This window comes from Petromyzon marinus, chromosome 2 (assembly GCF_048934315.1).
Source record: "Petromyzon marinus isolate PM22_M1 ecotype Great Lakes invasive population chromosome 2, UKy_Petmar_22M1.pri1.0, whole genome shotgun sequence".
In the NCBI taxonomy this organism is placed as follows: Eukaryota; Metazoa; Chordata; class Hyperoartia; order Petromyzontiformes; family Petromyzontidae; genus Petromyzon; species Petromyzon marinus.
Genome location: NC_133668.1, coordinates 18,137,268 through 18,150,155, shown reverse-complemented (window position 1 = coordinate 18,150,155; position 12,888 = coordinate 18,137,268). Strand labels below are relative to the sequence as shown.

The 12,888-nt window shown below is 39.2% G+C and overlaps 1 protein-coding gene across 3 annotated transcripts in view; it reads right to left on the bottom strand.

The window, feature by feature from the left end:
• Positions 1-12,888, bottom strand: part of LOC116950755 (inactive dipeptidyl peptidase 10) — a 613,867-nt gene that overhangs the window by 163,734 nt on the left and 437,245 nt on the right. For all 3 annotated transcript variants that reach the window (XM_032968787.2, XM_032968796.2, XM_032968804.2), the window contains exons 4-5: positions 9,712-9,806; positions 6,584-6,658 (exon numbers count right to left, since the gene is read on the bottom strand). In XM_032968787.2, coding sequence (XP_032824678.1) covers positions 6,584-6,658; positions 9,712-9,806 — 170 coding nt within the window. The remainder of the gene's footprint in view (positions 1-6,583; positions 6,659-9,711; positions 9,807-12,888) is intronic.

The window sequence follows — 12,888 nt, the reverse complement described above, 5'->3', positions numbered from 1 at the left end:
AAACACATAACCGCAGATATATACACAGACCTTAAGTAGAGGGAATTAACACAGACACACTAGGGGACACAGAGAGAGACGGAGCACACTAAATGAAACAGGGTTTAGCAAAATTTGGAAACTATATAAAGCAACACAGACGGTTGGTTAAAACACAATTAACGCATGGTCTGGTAGATTACGCTATTTCAAAGATTGCTAAATTGTAAGTTAAGTGTGAAATTTAAGAGAGTGATAGAACACAGACCGCAAAGAGACATATGGGGAGAGACAGGCACACAGTGAAGAAGCAAAGCCGCATCTCTGCGCCGACGCCTCAAATAGACAGAGACGGTGGGGCTGGGACTCAGAGACAATGGGACAAAAAATTAGCATGAAGAGAGCACATATCAAAGGACGGTGCGGATAGAGGCCAAGAGCTGTCACACAGGGGGCTGTGGAGGCTGTCGCAGCGCCCACTCGGAGACACAAGGCACAAACACAGGCAGAGACAACACAGCGATACAAACACCAAGTCAAGACACAAAGGCAGATACACCAGCAGAGAAACACAAAGACACAGACTTCATACCTTCCCGTAAAGGTGGTTCGAACTTGATTAGGTGCTTTCGTGACTGCAGGATTTACTCTTTGGTTTTTTCGGTAAAGTCACGTAGAAATAATAAAAAATAAAATTAAATAATAGCATACGACGTTTCGATTGCAACACAAGCAATCATCATCAGGTACAGAAGAGCTACATTTAAGAGAGAGAGGAAACAACCGCAGATATATATACAGACCTTAAGTAGAGGGAATTAACACAGACACACCAGGGGACATAGTTTCCAAAATTTTGCTAAACCCTGTTTGATTTAGTGTGCTCCGTCTCTCTCTGTGTCCCCTGGTGTGTCTGTGTTAATTTCCTCTACTTAAGGTCTGTATATATATCTGCAGTTATGTGTTTCCTCTCTCTTAAATTTAGCTCTTCTGTACCTGATGATGATTGCTTGTGTTGCAATCGAAACGTCGTATGCTATTATATAATTTTATTTTTTATTATTTCTACGTGACTTTACCCAAAAAAACAAAGACTAATTCCTGCAGTCACAAAAGCACCTAATCAAGTTTCATACTTCTTGGCACATTAATGTTGGTTATCACAGTGGTGTTATTCCTCTGATCTTGGCCAATATCTTTAATACGCTCACTTCATTCAGGCCCACTGTTGTTACGCTGATTAAATGAAACCGATTAGATGTTTTCATTTTACAATCATTTCAATGCCAGTTCTTGTTAAGCGTGCACTTTACACTTGTTGTGCACTTGCATATGTTTGTAGAGTTCTTGGAATTTTAGCCAATTGCACTTTAGATAAAACTAGCGATAAAAAAGTTATGGAATTGTCATATGCTCCAATTTGCCCTAATGAAAGTTCTTGTGCTTTAAATGCTATCATTGTTCTCTGATTTAAAAAAAAAACATGCTACAAATAAAAATGTAAACTCTCCACAATTGCATTTTTTATGAAAACTATTTTCTGGAAACATTTTTAACTTTTACAAGAGCAATCACTGTTTCACTTCATAGAGCATGTGTCTTAAACGTTATTTTACGGTTCAAAAGGAGAATATATTTTATTGTAGCGACAATTTAATTGCAGTGGCCCATTCTCCAATACACAGAGTTGTACTGCTCTGCGATAGAGGAGAAATTACACTCCATTTCGTGACTATAGTACAGTCGGGATAGAATTTACATACGAATGAAAAATATTGCAAACAATTTACGAAAATTGTTATCATGTATGCTGCTGTTGCAGACCAACTTACTGCAGGAAAGGTAGGAGTGGAAGACAGGGGATACAAACATGCATCAAGTAATACAATGCAGGAATACTCAGATAAATGTATATGCAAATGAGATCAACATATGCGGAGATTAGGGCTCACAAAGAAATGCAAGCATGAGAGCATCTCCAAGACAATTGTGCCATAACTGAATTTACTATGAGGCAATATGGAATGAGAAATGCCTTCTGGGAAATTATCAAACATGTGGGGGAATCAGTGGCCAGTTGGTTAACAGGCCCAGGCCCATGTCAGGGCAGCATTGTCCGTCATTAAAACCTTAAATCAGGTTCTGAGTTGTTAACCTCATCCCAGCCATTAATGACGGCACGCAAAACAAAAACATGAATAAAAATTAGTGTATTCACATAATCCACTTCAGCCTAGCATTTTGGGCTAAAACGTATCAGATAATTTCCATGTGGTTGACCATTTGGTACACCGCATGAAGGATCGACGTCTGGCGTTGTGTGACAGCGGTCTACATAAGTAACTGCAAAAGCATTTATTTTCTGGTATTATTCCAGGTACCATCTCTGACATGATGTGAAGTTCTGCTGACCGTACGAAAGTTCCATAAGGACTCATTTGTACCTTTTGACGTGACTCCAAATGCACATACAATTTGTCACAAAGCAAAAATGAGAGAGAAAAGACATGAGAACAAAAGCAATTCAGTTGAAGAAGCTGATTGTTACTGAGGCAATTAATTATTCATAATAAAGGTTTTTGGGTTAGATCGCATCATCGGGCAATTCTGGCGAATTCTGGCGAATTGCCCGATGATGCTGGATGTATTTACCAGCGAAACGTCGTACTCAAACTGTAAATGTGGATTCACTCTTCAACACACCGGTGGGCTAAAGTAGTGAATTATTTGTCTTTTGTCAACGTGACACTTTTTTTGCTGATTGGCCGTGTCGGGTGGTGGAGGGTTACGACACATTTATAAATAGCGCAATCTAACCCAAAAACCTTTATTATGAATAATATTGGTCGCGAAAGCCTACGTGTTAAACTGCAATTAATTATGATCCCCCGTGACCTATATTTTTATACTTTATCTTCCAGCTGATCAGTACTCCTGCTGAAGTGATAATTATCTGCCTCCTGTTGCTGAAGGATTTGAGTGCTGTTGTTGAAAGAAATATTGCTACCAGGTGTTCAGTGTAGTCTCTGACCTATCGTATCCAAAATGGCCATACAAACAGCTAGAAATCAGTCCATTCACGGATAGGTTTAACTGAACAATTGGTCATGTTGAGGATAATGTCCCACTCCTGCCTGGGCAATCATACATTCGATACACTTGTAACATTTATGTCGTGTGTGTGTATGTAATTGATTCACTCACATAGATGGGCCTTCTTAGTGAGTGAAATTGACAGGCATTACCCTAATCCCTTTGAGAACACTGATCTCCTTAAGTGGTCAAACCAAGCCAGATGCAGAAGATGATGGAGGAGTGAACATCTTCCTAAAAAGCATTGGCATTGGACGTAATGCAGCAGCGTTTGGGAGGCATGGGTAGCTAACGCCCATTTATAGCATTATGCATACACCATTGAGATGCTAGATATAGAGAGTCACATGCATTTAAAACAGATTCTCAAATATAAATAATATTGATGCTCTCAACACATTTACTCAAGACAGGAATACCTATGCTTAGGAATGTCTCAGTGTACTCTCACGATTCTTTTTAGAGGATCCTTCGTGGGATGTTTGGCTCATTCCTTACTGGGTATTTTTGAGTATGGAAGGAAACCTGAATAACAAGAGAAGCCCCACAAATGCAAGGGGATAAAACTAGCAAAATCAGCACAGGTAGTATTTAACTTACTTTCTTTACTGGTCACCCAGTATGTGGGTGGCTCACAAGAACATTATAATGTCCCTTGAATCAAAAGTTATTGACTGCAAGTATACGTAACCATATTCATTGGGTCTTTCGGTAAAGCCACGTAGATAGAAATATCGTCATCAAGTGAAAAAATAGCGGGAGAGCTACTGAGGCAGGAACATTTTTTATAGCGGGAGCGCTGCTGAGGCAGGGTGTTATAAAGGCTTGAGATGGGTGTAGCCCAAGGGTCATAAGCGAAGTGGGTGGAGCTAAAGATGAAATTTGCATGTAAATCTAAGATCGGAGAGCTGACCTCCTCCACGACGACGAAGCTGTGGAGGTGGCCATTGTATTGCGAGAGATTAGCATGTCAATGTAAGAAAAACGAAGTGGAGGTGGCCATTGTATTGCGAGAGATTAGCATGTCAATGTAAGAAAAACGAAGTGGAGGTGGCCATTGTATTGTGAGAGATTAGCATGTCAATGTAGGAAAACCGAAAACCAACACCACATCGAGGCCAACGAGCAATGGTGGCTGTGTTAGTGAGACATTTAGCGTGTTAATGTAACTCAGAGAGTCGAAAATAACTGCTAACATCGGCAGGCAGGATGGAAACATCACAGCCAGTTCTGACTTAAACTGGTTAATAACGTCATTCCAATGATTGCTCAGTTTGTACCAATCTTCTTGGTTGAAATTGTGTTTGTGTTATATATCTGGATGGCTTCATGAACGAATCTTTGCTGATAGCCAGTGGGTTTTCAAAGTACCTTCGTCTTGGAAAAATACATTTTGTGTGTGCCCACAGCGTTAAAGCAATGATCAGCCACAGCTGAGGTATTGGTCCTACCGTGTTTCAGATCTGCCTTATGTTCACGAACACGGTCCGAGACATGCCGCTTAGTTTCCCCAATGTAACTACTGTAGACACCAGGGTATTGCATGTCAGGGATCACATCCTTCACACATGGTATCAGATCACCAATTTTATGTATTGTGTTGAATCAAACTTGAATCTTGTGTTTGCTCATGATTTTGGAAATCTTTTTGGTGACCCCTGCTATGTACTGTATGGCAAGGTGATGGTTTTGATTGGGTCTTCAGATGGTTCTTTCCCAAAGGTTGGGGTGATAGCTTTACGAATTGTGTAGTCTGATTATCCATTCATCTTGAGGGCATGGTGTATGTGCTCCAGTTCACTAGCTAGATGGTGATGGTCGGAAATACAACAAGCTCTATGGTGTACAGTTTTGATGAGGGAATTATTTTGGGCTGGATGGTGGTGGGAGTCATGTTTTAGGAGGCATCTATATGGGTGGCTTTCCTGTAGACAGAGTGTGCCATTGAGCCATCTGGTCTCTTTTCGATTAAAATATCAAAGAATGGTAACTTGCCATCCTTTTCCACCTCCAAAGTGAATTTGATGGCTGGGTGTATGGAATTGATGTGGTTGAAGAATTGGCCCAGAGCTGGTAGGCCAAGTGGCCAGATGATGAACGTGTCATCTACGTATCTCTTCCACAAGGAAGGATGTAGGGTGGATGTCTGCATGGCATCTGTCTCAAAATTTTCCATGAAAACATTGGTTACAACTGGAGATAAGGGAGAACCCATTGGGGTACCTTCAACTTGTTTGTAGAATGTTCCATTCCAGGTGAAGGATGTATTGGTGAGGCAGTGTATAACCAGGGACAGTACATCAGCATTCAGTCCTTGTTGGACCAAATCTTCAATGATTGCAATGATGTTAGGCACAGGGACTTTGGTAAACAAAGATACTACATCGAAACTGACAAGTAAATTACCTGGAGATAGTAAGATGTCCTTAGTTAAAGATACCAAGTGAGCTGAGTTGAGTACAGCTGAGGTGGTCTTACCAGTGAATGGTTGTAAGGTCTCAGACAGAAATTGGGCCAGTTTGTAGGTGGGTGAGTCAATGGCGGAGACGATAGGACGGAGTGGTGTACCTTCTTTATGGATTTTTGGTAAGCCATAAAATCGGGGTGGTCTAGCAGCAGAGGGTTTTAAGGAAAGCCGCTTGGTTGGTTCGATTAAAGATGTCGAATCAGTCATGATATTGTTGGTTTTCGTAACCAAGCGGTTGATAGGATCTCTATTGATTTTGGTATAGCTGCCATCATTAAGCAGGCCCTGAATTGTGTTATAGCTGTTTAGGTAAACAATATTTGAAAATTACAGGGGGGAAAATGGCAAATTAGCATTTGTTCAAATATAGTTTAATATAAAGTAGGATACAATGTCACTTTTGTACAGTACAACTCATTTTTATTAAGTAAAAAAATAGCTAAAATTTGTATCTCTAAATTTGAACAGAAAAACATTTGTCCGACAAATAATGTTCCTCAAACTTTGAAATCCGCATGCCTTAAACCACTTTTACACCATTTCTTTACATTTTCTGCAAAAAGTAAACATCTTGGTCACGTATTGCAACAATACTATATACCTCATTTGTGCTCTTGTGATTTTATATTATTCCTGGTCATCTCTGGCTCAGAGACACCACATGAGGTAGGAATGTCACCTGTGATGCAACCAATGAGTCAATGCTTCAAGGGTTCATAGCATCAAACGCAGAGAATACAAGCCACAGCCGATGGTGAAATTAAAACTGTTACTATACCATATTCAAGCAACTAAATAATACATAATACTGACCTAATATTAAAAAAATACATCAATAATTTATTAACTGATATTACATTCATTTTTTTATACAAAAAAACCTCATCTAAACCTCTCTAGTACAGGTTAATACAATGTACTGTATTGTTCACTTAACTTGGACCAACAATTTTAGATTAAAATATTCAAGAACCTGCTGAAATATTAAAATATAGACATTTAAAACAGAGTGACAAATCAATGCCTACGCGTGCATTGCCTCACCTGCTTGACATCATATGCTAGCAGCACGTATTTGAGGTCCGGAGAGACTTGATACTTGGTTGCCTTTAGGGATACCTGTCAAGATAGTGAAAAACAAGACGATTTACTCTCAATGTTAACTTTACAAAATCACCAGCTCATCAGGATTGCATGGCATACATCTAGAACTATCCATGGATATGAATAGGAGAAAGTACAACGTTGCATTTATTGCAGGTGATATTTTGTCACTTTCATGAGGAGTATCAGCCCATAACCCATCTAGGATTGATAATAATACAAGTACCACTTTGTTAGAAGTTACCAGTCGCTGTCGTGTTGGGAGACCTTCTCATTGTAAATACTGATTTTCCACCACAGGATCAGAGCTCAAAAAATGGATGAGCACTGGCCCATGTATATTTAAGTACGAAGACCATTTGAATTTGGAATGGATAAGGAAATATATGTATATAAAACTAATACAATAATAATCTGTCAAATATATGCCATTATTGTACGGTTCATATTCTTCCCCATACTGATTATAATCAAATTATGCCATTGGCATCATGTCAAGAAACAAATGCATTTCTATCTGGCACCTTCACAGCATGTGAGCAGCACATCATCTTTTGTCAGAGAAAAGAGCTGCACAACCAATCAGCATAAAAAAACTTGAGCTCATCACAATTATCGGACCTGGGCTAGTTAAGGGGCCTGGGCTAGTTAATAATTCAGGGATCTGGGATAGTTATGTTAATTTTAGGATCCTGCATCCCTGTACTAAAAATATCCCTGTTATGTATATCTAATTATTAGAATTTGCAGCCACCGATATCAGAAGAGATTACAAATTAATTCGGTGATTGGAAATGTAGGTGTGCAGTGAGTGTTCAGGCCTGTATTTAGGTTTCTGTGCAGAAGACTACCAAGCTAAGAGTCATTCGGGCTGTCCACAGAGTAGACAAGAGTTACTCAGGCAGTGAGCTCAGGCTCCAAAGGGTGTGAGAGGGTGGATATAACATAAGATTCGTGTTCAGGTGTTCCCTTTCATTTTATTTCTTCAGAATCGTGTTATGTTTTAACTGTATTAAGATTACATTCACAAATGCTGGCGTTTAATACAGTTGTTGTTTAATACTTGTGACGATGGCATTATCGAGGTTCATACAAGCATATAGAAACTCAAATAAAATGAAGCAAAAGCTGAAAAGTGCATAAAAAAGAAAAGAGAGGTGCATGTCTGAAATTACACTCGGAGACAAAAAGTGTTGTACATTGATTAGGAAACAAATGAAAATCAGTCACACCGCATTAACTGTTAAGAATGGTAAGTGGGCTTGGCAGGACACATTAGATGGGATGACAGCTGATGGATGAGATTGGTGATGGAATGGAAGTCAAAAGAGGGAACATGCACAAGGATGACAGCCATGGAGATGGAATAATGAGATCAGTTCACGTCCAGGAGATGGATTGTGGCACAGCAGGACTGTGAACAATTGTGATGGTGTGAGGCCTTCATCCAGTAGTGAATTGTTAACAGCATTGGATGATGATTGATATGTAGAAATTCAAAGTACTCGTTGCATTCCTGAGCCATTTATGCCGAAAGGGATCTTATCACACATTCAAGTCTGCCCAGGGCATGATAAGACGTGAATATGACAAATGTTTTTTTTTAACCATGCTTCACAACATTAGTAAAGTGGACCCCCAGGGCAGGTTTGGATATAACGATCCACTGTGGCCAAGACCAAACTCTAGTCACTTAATTCACAGCACAATGTGGTAACCAGCATGCCACCACTTCTTTGGATGTATAAAAGAATATAAATACTGTGCACAAACTTGAAACAGTGTCATGCTTATATAAATTTAAATAGGCTACGATAGAAACATGAAAACTGTTGATGAAACATTCTAAATAACTTTAAAAGTATTGTAATATAAAAAAATGACAATGATAATAAAACACACTTATTCAAACGCTTTGTTCACTTCAAGCACTCTGAATCAACATGGCAGTATATTCTTTGAATTAAAGTAATACCATCAAATCAATGGCAAGTGAAGTGGATGCATCTGAATAATAAAGTAAGATTACTGTACGATAGTAAAACACATTGATATGAAGCTCATTTTATCTTGACCAACTATGAATGCATATTTCTCCCTACTGAAAATAAAGTGAAAAAAAATAGAGCATGCGCCAAACAACTGGACAGCAGCGTAGTGGTAAAATATGGCTTAACTGTGAGGGCTTTTCTTATTCTGTGTAGAACATTGTATAAGCAAATCCAGGTACTTGAGGGTAGGTGTCTTACCCTGGTAGCCGTTCGTGTAGCAAGGGAGTATTAAAGTCAGGCTTTCTTTTTGCCGTAGCAAAGAAAGCCTTCACATTAGGCCGAATAGAATGGTACAAAGTGCGAGGTACATGGTCGTGAATCCTCAGGACATTATGTATGAAATAAAATACATGCATGTACTTTTACAAATTCATTGCTACATGAAAGCCTCCCCGTGCCATTTGCTCATGGGGGGCTGTTTGATTATACTTCCCCATTTCGTTGATGAAGGGGACACCCAGGCCTGGTTCAGGTATCACTCGCCACTAGTGTTAGCCATGGCTGGAAATCACACTCTGAGTTCATAGTGCAGTGTGCTTACAACTGTGTCACTGCTTCTTCACCCCTATGTATATACATTTTAATTTGCTTTTCCTCAGGGGGTACACCTTGGTAGGCATCCAAATATATTTCTGCAGAAGACCAACAGTGATATATCCTATGAAAAAAACATATGTAATTCTGTATTTGACAATAGGAAGTGGACCACATGCATTATTGATAAGTTAATGTTTGAGATAGTGAATGTTTTCAATTGAGTGTCTTGTTGCTTGTATTTAGTTCTGGGCTATGATCTGGTTTTGAGGGCTTTTGGTCTTTGATCATTTATCATGGGATCAAAATTTGCTACTAATATTAAAAGTATGCATCATCATCCGCCATATCTGTTGAATATAATTAAAATTCCACGATGACATGTTTCTGCCTGAATAGAAGAAAGATTTTAATTATGAGCACATGAGTGGAATACGATAAACATCTGCAGTGCGTCAGCAGTGAGAACTGTGCATAACTCACGAAGATAGAATTTTCCACCAGAACAAAGCTCGCATTGGTCTCCACGTTGAGTCGGACTACGTCTCCATTGTTATTACGGTATATCAGCTCACTTCCTGCAGGCACAAGTACAGGGATACCAAAGTTATGTTTAATGATGCAACAAACGTAACAGTAAAAACAGCATCCCAAAGACAAACATAGCCATGAGTCGCTTGTTTATGAAAGTACAGCAGACCATTTTCACGAAAAACATATATTTTCACGTGTAAAAAGATACAAATATTCAATAAAATGTTAACGTTTATTAATAGCCAGTGCTGACACGTATTACTAAACGACCCATGTCTGCCAGATAATTTGGTGAAGATGGTGCTGCTATCAGGGCACAGTCTTCTCGATATTTTTCTGCCAGACTTGGCTGCTTGCTTTATGCATTTAGCTGAGAAAATGGATTGAACGTCAGATTGACAATGGGGAAGGGGCAGAGGTAATTGTGGTAGTAATGGTAAGGAAATTGGCATTCACTCTGTATGCCGCTATTATATATTTTTTCCAAACAGCAGCACCCTTTGGCTAACATTATTTATATAAGCAATATTGATCTTAGTGTCATTTGTACTAGAAAATGTATTTACATTCACAAAGTATACTTGGGAATTAGAACAACATTATATTCTATTCATACATAAATATAATTACAAGGACAACCACACAACACAATGCTATAACCCTGAAGGTAAATCTTTTAAAAGTGTCAAAATAGTTAGTTGCTTACTCTAAGATATTTCACCCATCATGGGTTTTTTTTCAAAGCCGTTTTGACCAGGCCATCAACTCTCTATACTTAAGAACCTGGTACATTAATGGGTGGTTGCCTAGATTAAATCTCAGGATATCAGTGGTGCCAGTTCAGTGCTCTGACAAAGTGTGTACTCCCAGAACCACCCAGCCACCTGTAATGTCATCAGTTTATTATGCTCTAACCTGAGCAGAAGAAAGCAATATATCTTTCAACAGAGCCCGGCCAAGACAACTTGTCCGATTGTTCACAGCACCATGGTATCGCCGCATGAATACAGGTTGGCTGCGTGAATTTTATATTCCTAAATTTAACCTAATTTTCGAATATAAGAACATATCCAATGTTGCAGGTATAATTTTGCACGGTTCTACAGTATTTAAATATAGCATATTGCCTTTATAGACATCTGTGTTTTTACAAGAACACAAGAACAGATGGTGCAAGTGCATTTAGCCAGCACCGATGGGGTGGTGCCACCATCATCACGCTTAAACACTGCACTGATATATCTCCACAGTCCTGATATTGACAACACTGTTTAACACGTAGGCTATCGCGACCAATATCATCCATAATACAAGTTTTTTTTGGGTTAGATCGCGTAAATATAAATGTCTTTCAACCCGCCACCACCCAACACAGCCAATTAGTAAGGTTTGTCACGCAAACAGAACATGCCAATTCGTTACTAGTACAGCACATCCACAAAATTTAAAATCTGAGTACGACGTTTCGCCATTAATTACAACCGACATCATCGGGCGGCAGCCAGATTGTGGAAAAATCCTCCTGTTTCGTTTCTTAAATAGAGGGATAGATACCGAAAGACCCAAAGAACATAGAGGGATAGCTGTGAATACGTCACTTGTGAGCCCTTCACGTGCGAAGGGTGGGTGGATTCATGAATGCAAATAAATTACAATGGGCATCCATTACCTGTTGGGTTATTCATATTGTGACCTGTACAGGCATGCATTTAAGCATCAACAGAAGGTGTGTACCGGATTAATTGCTCTTGAGAAAATGCTATGTTGGGCAGACAGAACGAATGATCAGCATGAGACAAAAAAAAACACCAAAGGAATATTAGAGAATCTATCGAAATTGAGAGAAAAAAATGAACCCTTCCGATAGCTACAGACTTAGTGTTGCTTGGAAACGAATCATCAAATAATACATTGTTTAAATGCATGCCTATACAGATCACCATACGTCTATGAGGATTACCTGTGACCAGAAAATAACCGGAACTACTATTTTAGTGCACGCAAACGACAGAAGGTACAGGAACAATATGCATGCATAATGTACGTTGATTACAATATGAATAACCTACTCGGTTAATGGATACCCATTGTAATTAATATGCATTCATTAACCCCCCACCTCGCACAAGAAGTTGCTCACAAGCATTGTCATCACATCTATCCCTCTATTTAAGGAACGAAACAGGATTTCTCCACAAATCTAGTTGCCACCTGATGATGCGAGTGGAAATTACTAACGAAACGTCGTACTCAGATTTTAAATGTTGTGGATGTGTTGTACTTGTAACGAATTGGCATGTTCTGTTTACGTGACAAACCTTACTAATTGGCTGTGTTGGGTGGTGGCGGGTTTAACGACATTTATATTTACGTGATCTAACCCAAAAAACCTGTATTATGGATTGAACAACATTGTACGACAGACTCATTCAAGGCTAAGTGAACCAAAGCGAGGCCTAGACCACGTTCATATTCCAATTGGACCGAATGTTGTGTATCATGTCCAAGAATTGAGTAGAGACCACCAGGGTTGTAGTGTAGTGCAAGAACCATTTTATCATCACCTTCCGATCACATCCCATCCTCCCCCTCCCCATATAGTGTGCAACAAAGCAAACACATAGACATTCACCAGATGTTAGATTAGGTTTCAAGGTTAAGTTATGAATGAACATGGAGACACAAAGACAGACACACAAGCAGAGAGACAATACAGAGACACACAGAGACATTTAACAGTCTATCCTCTGGTCTAACCACAATACTTGTGGTCAGAATGCAAACAAAAAACATACAATCTTGATTTGAAGCTTACACACACCGTTTGGGACTAGAGGACGTCCTCTGGTCTAACACCGTTTGGGACTAGGCTCAAAAGAAAGCTGTCTCTGGTGTGGACCAATCAGTTTCAAAGACAATGCATATATTATCAGAGTACGTTTTTTTTGCATTCTGACCACAAGTATTGTGGTTAATGCAGACATGATTCCTTGTAAAAGGTTTCAGTTTGGTGTTTTAACATCTCACCACTTGTTTTGTTGCCAGAAAAAAGGGTGACACTTATTCTCATTCTGAAATCAATCTGTGATATATATATACTGGCATAGTTATGCCCATTTGCAGGGC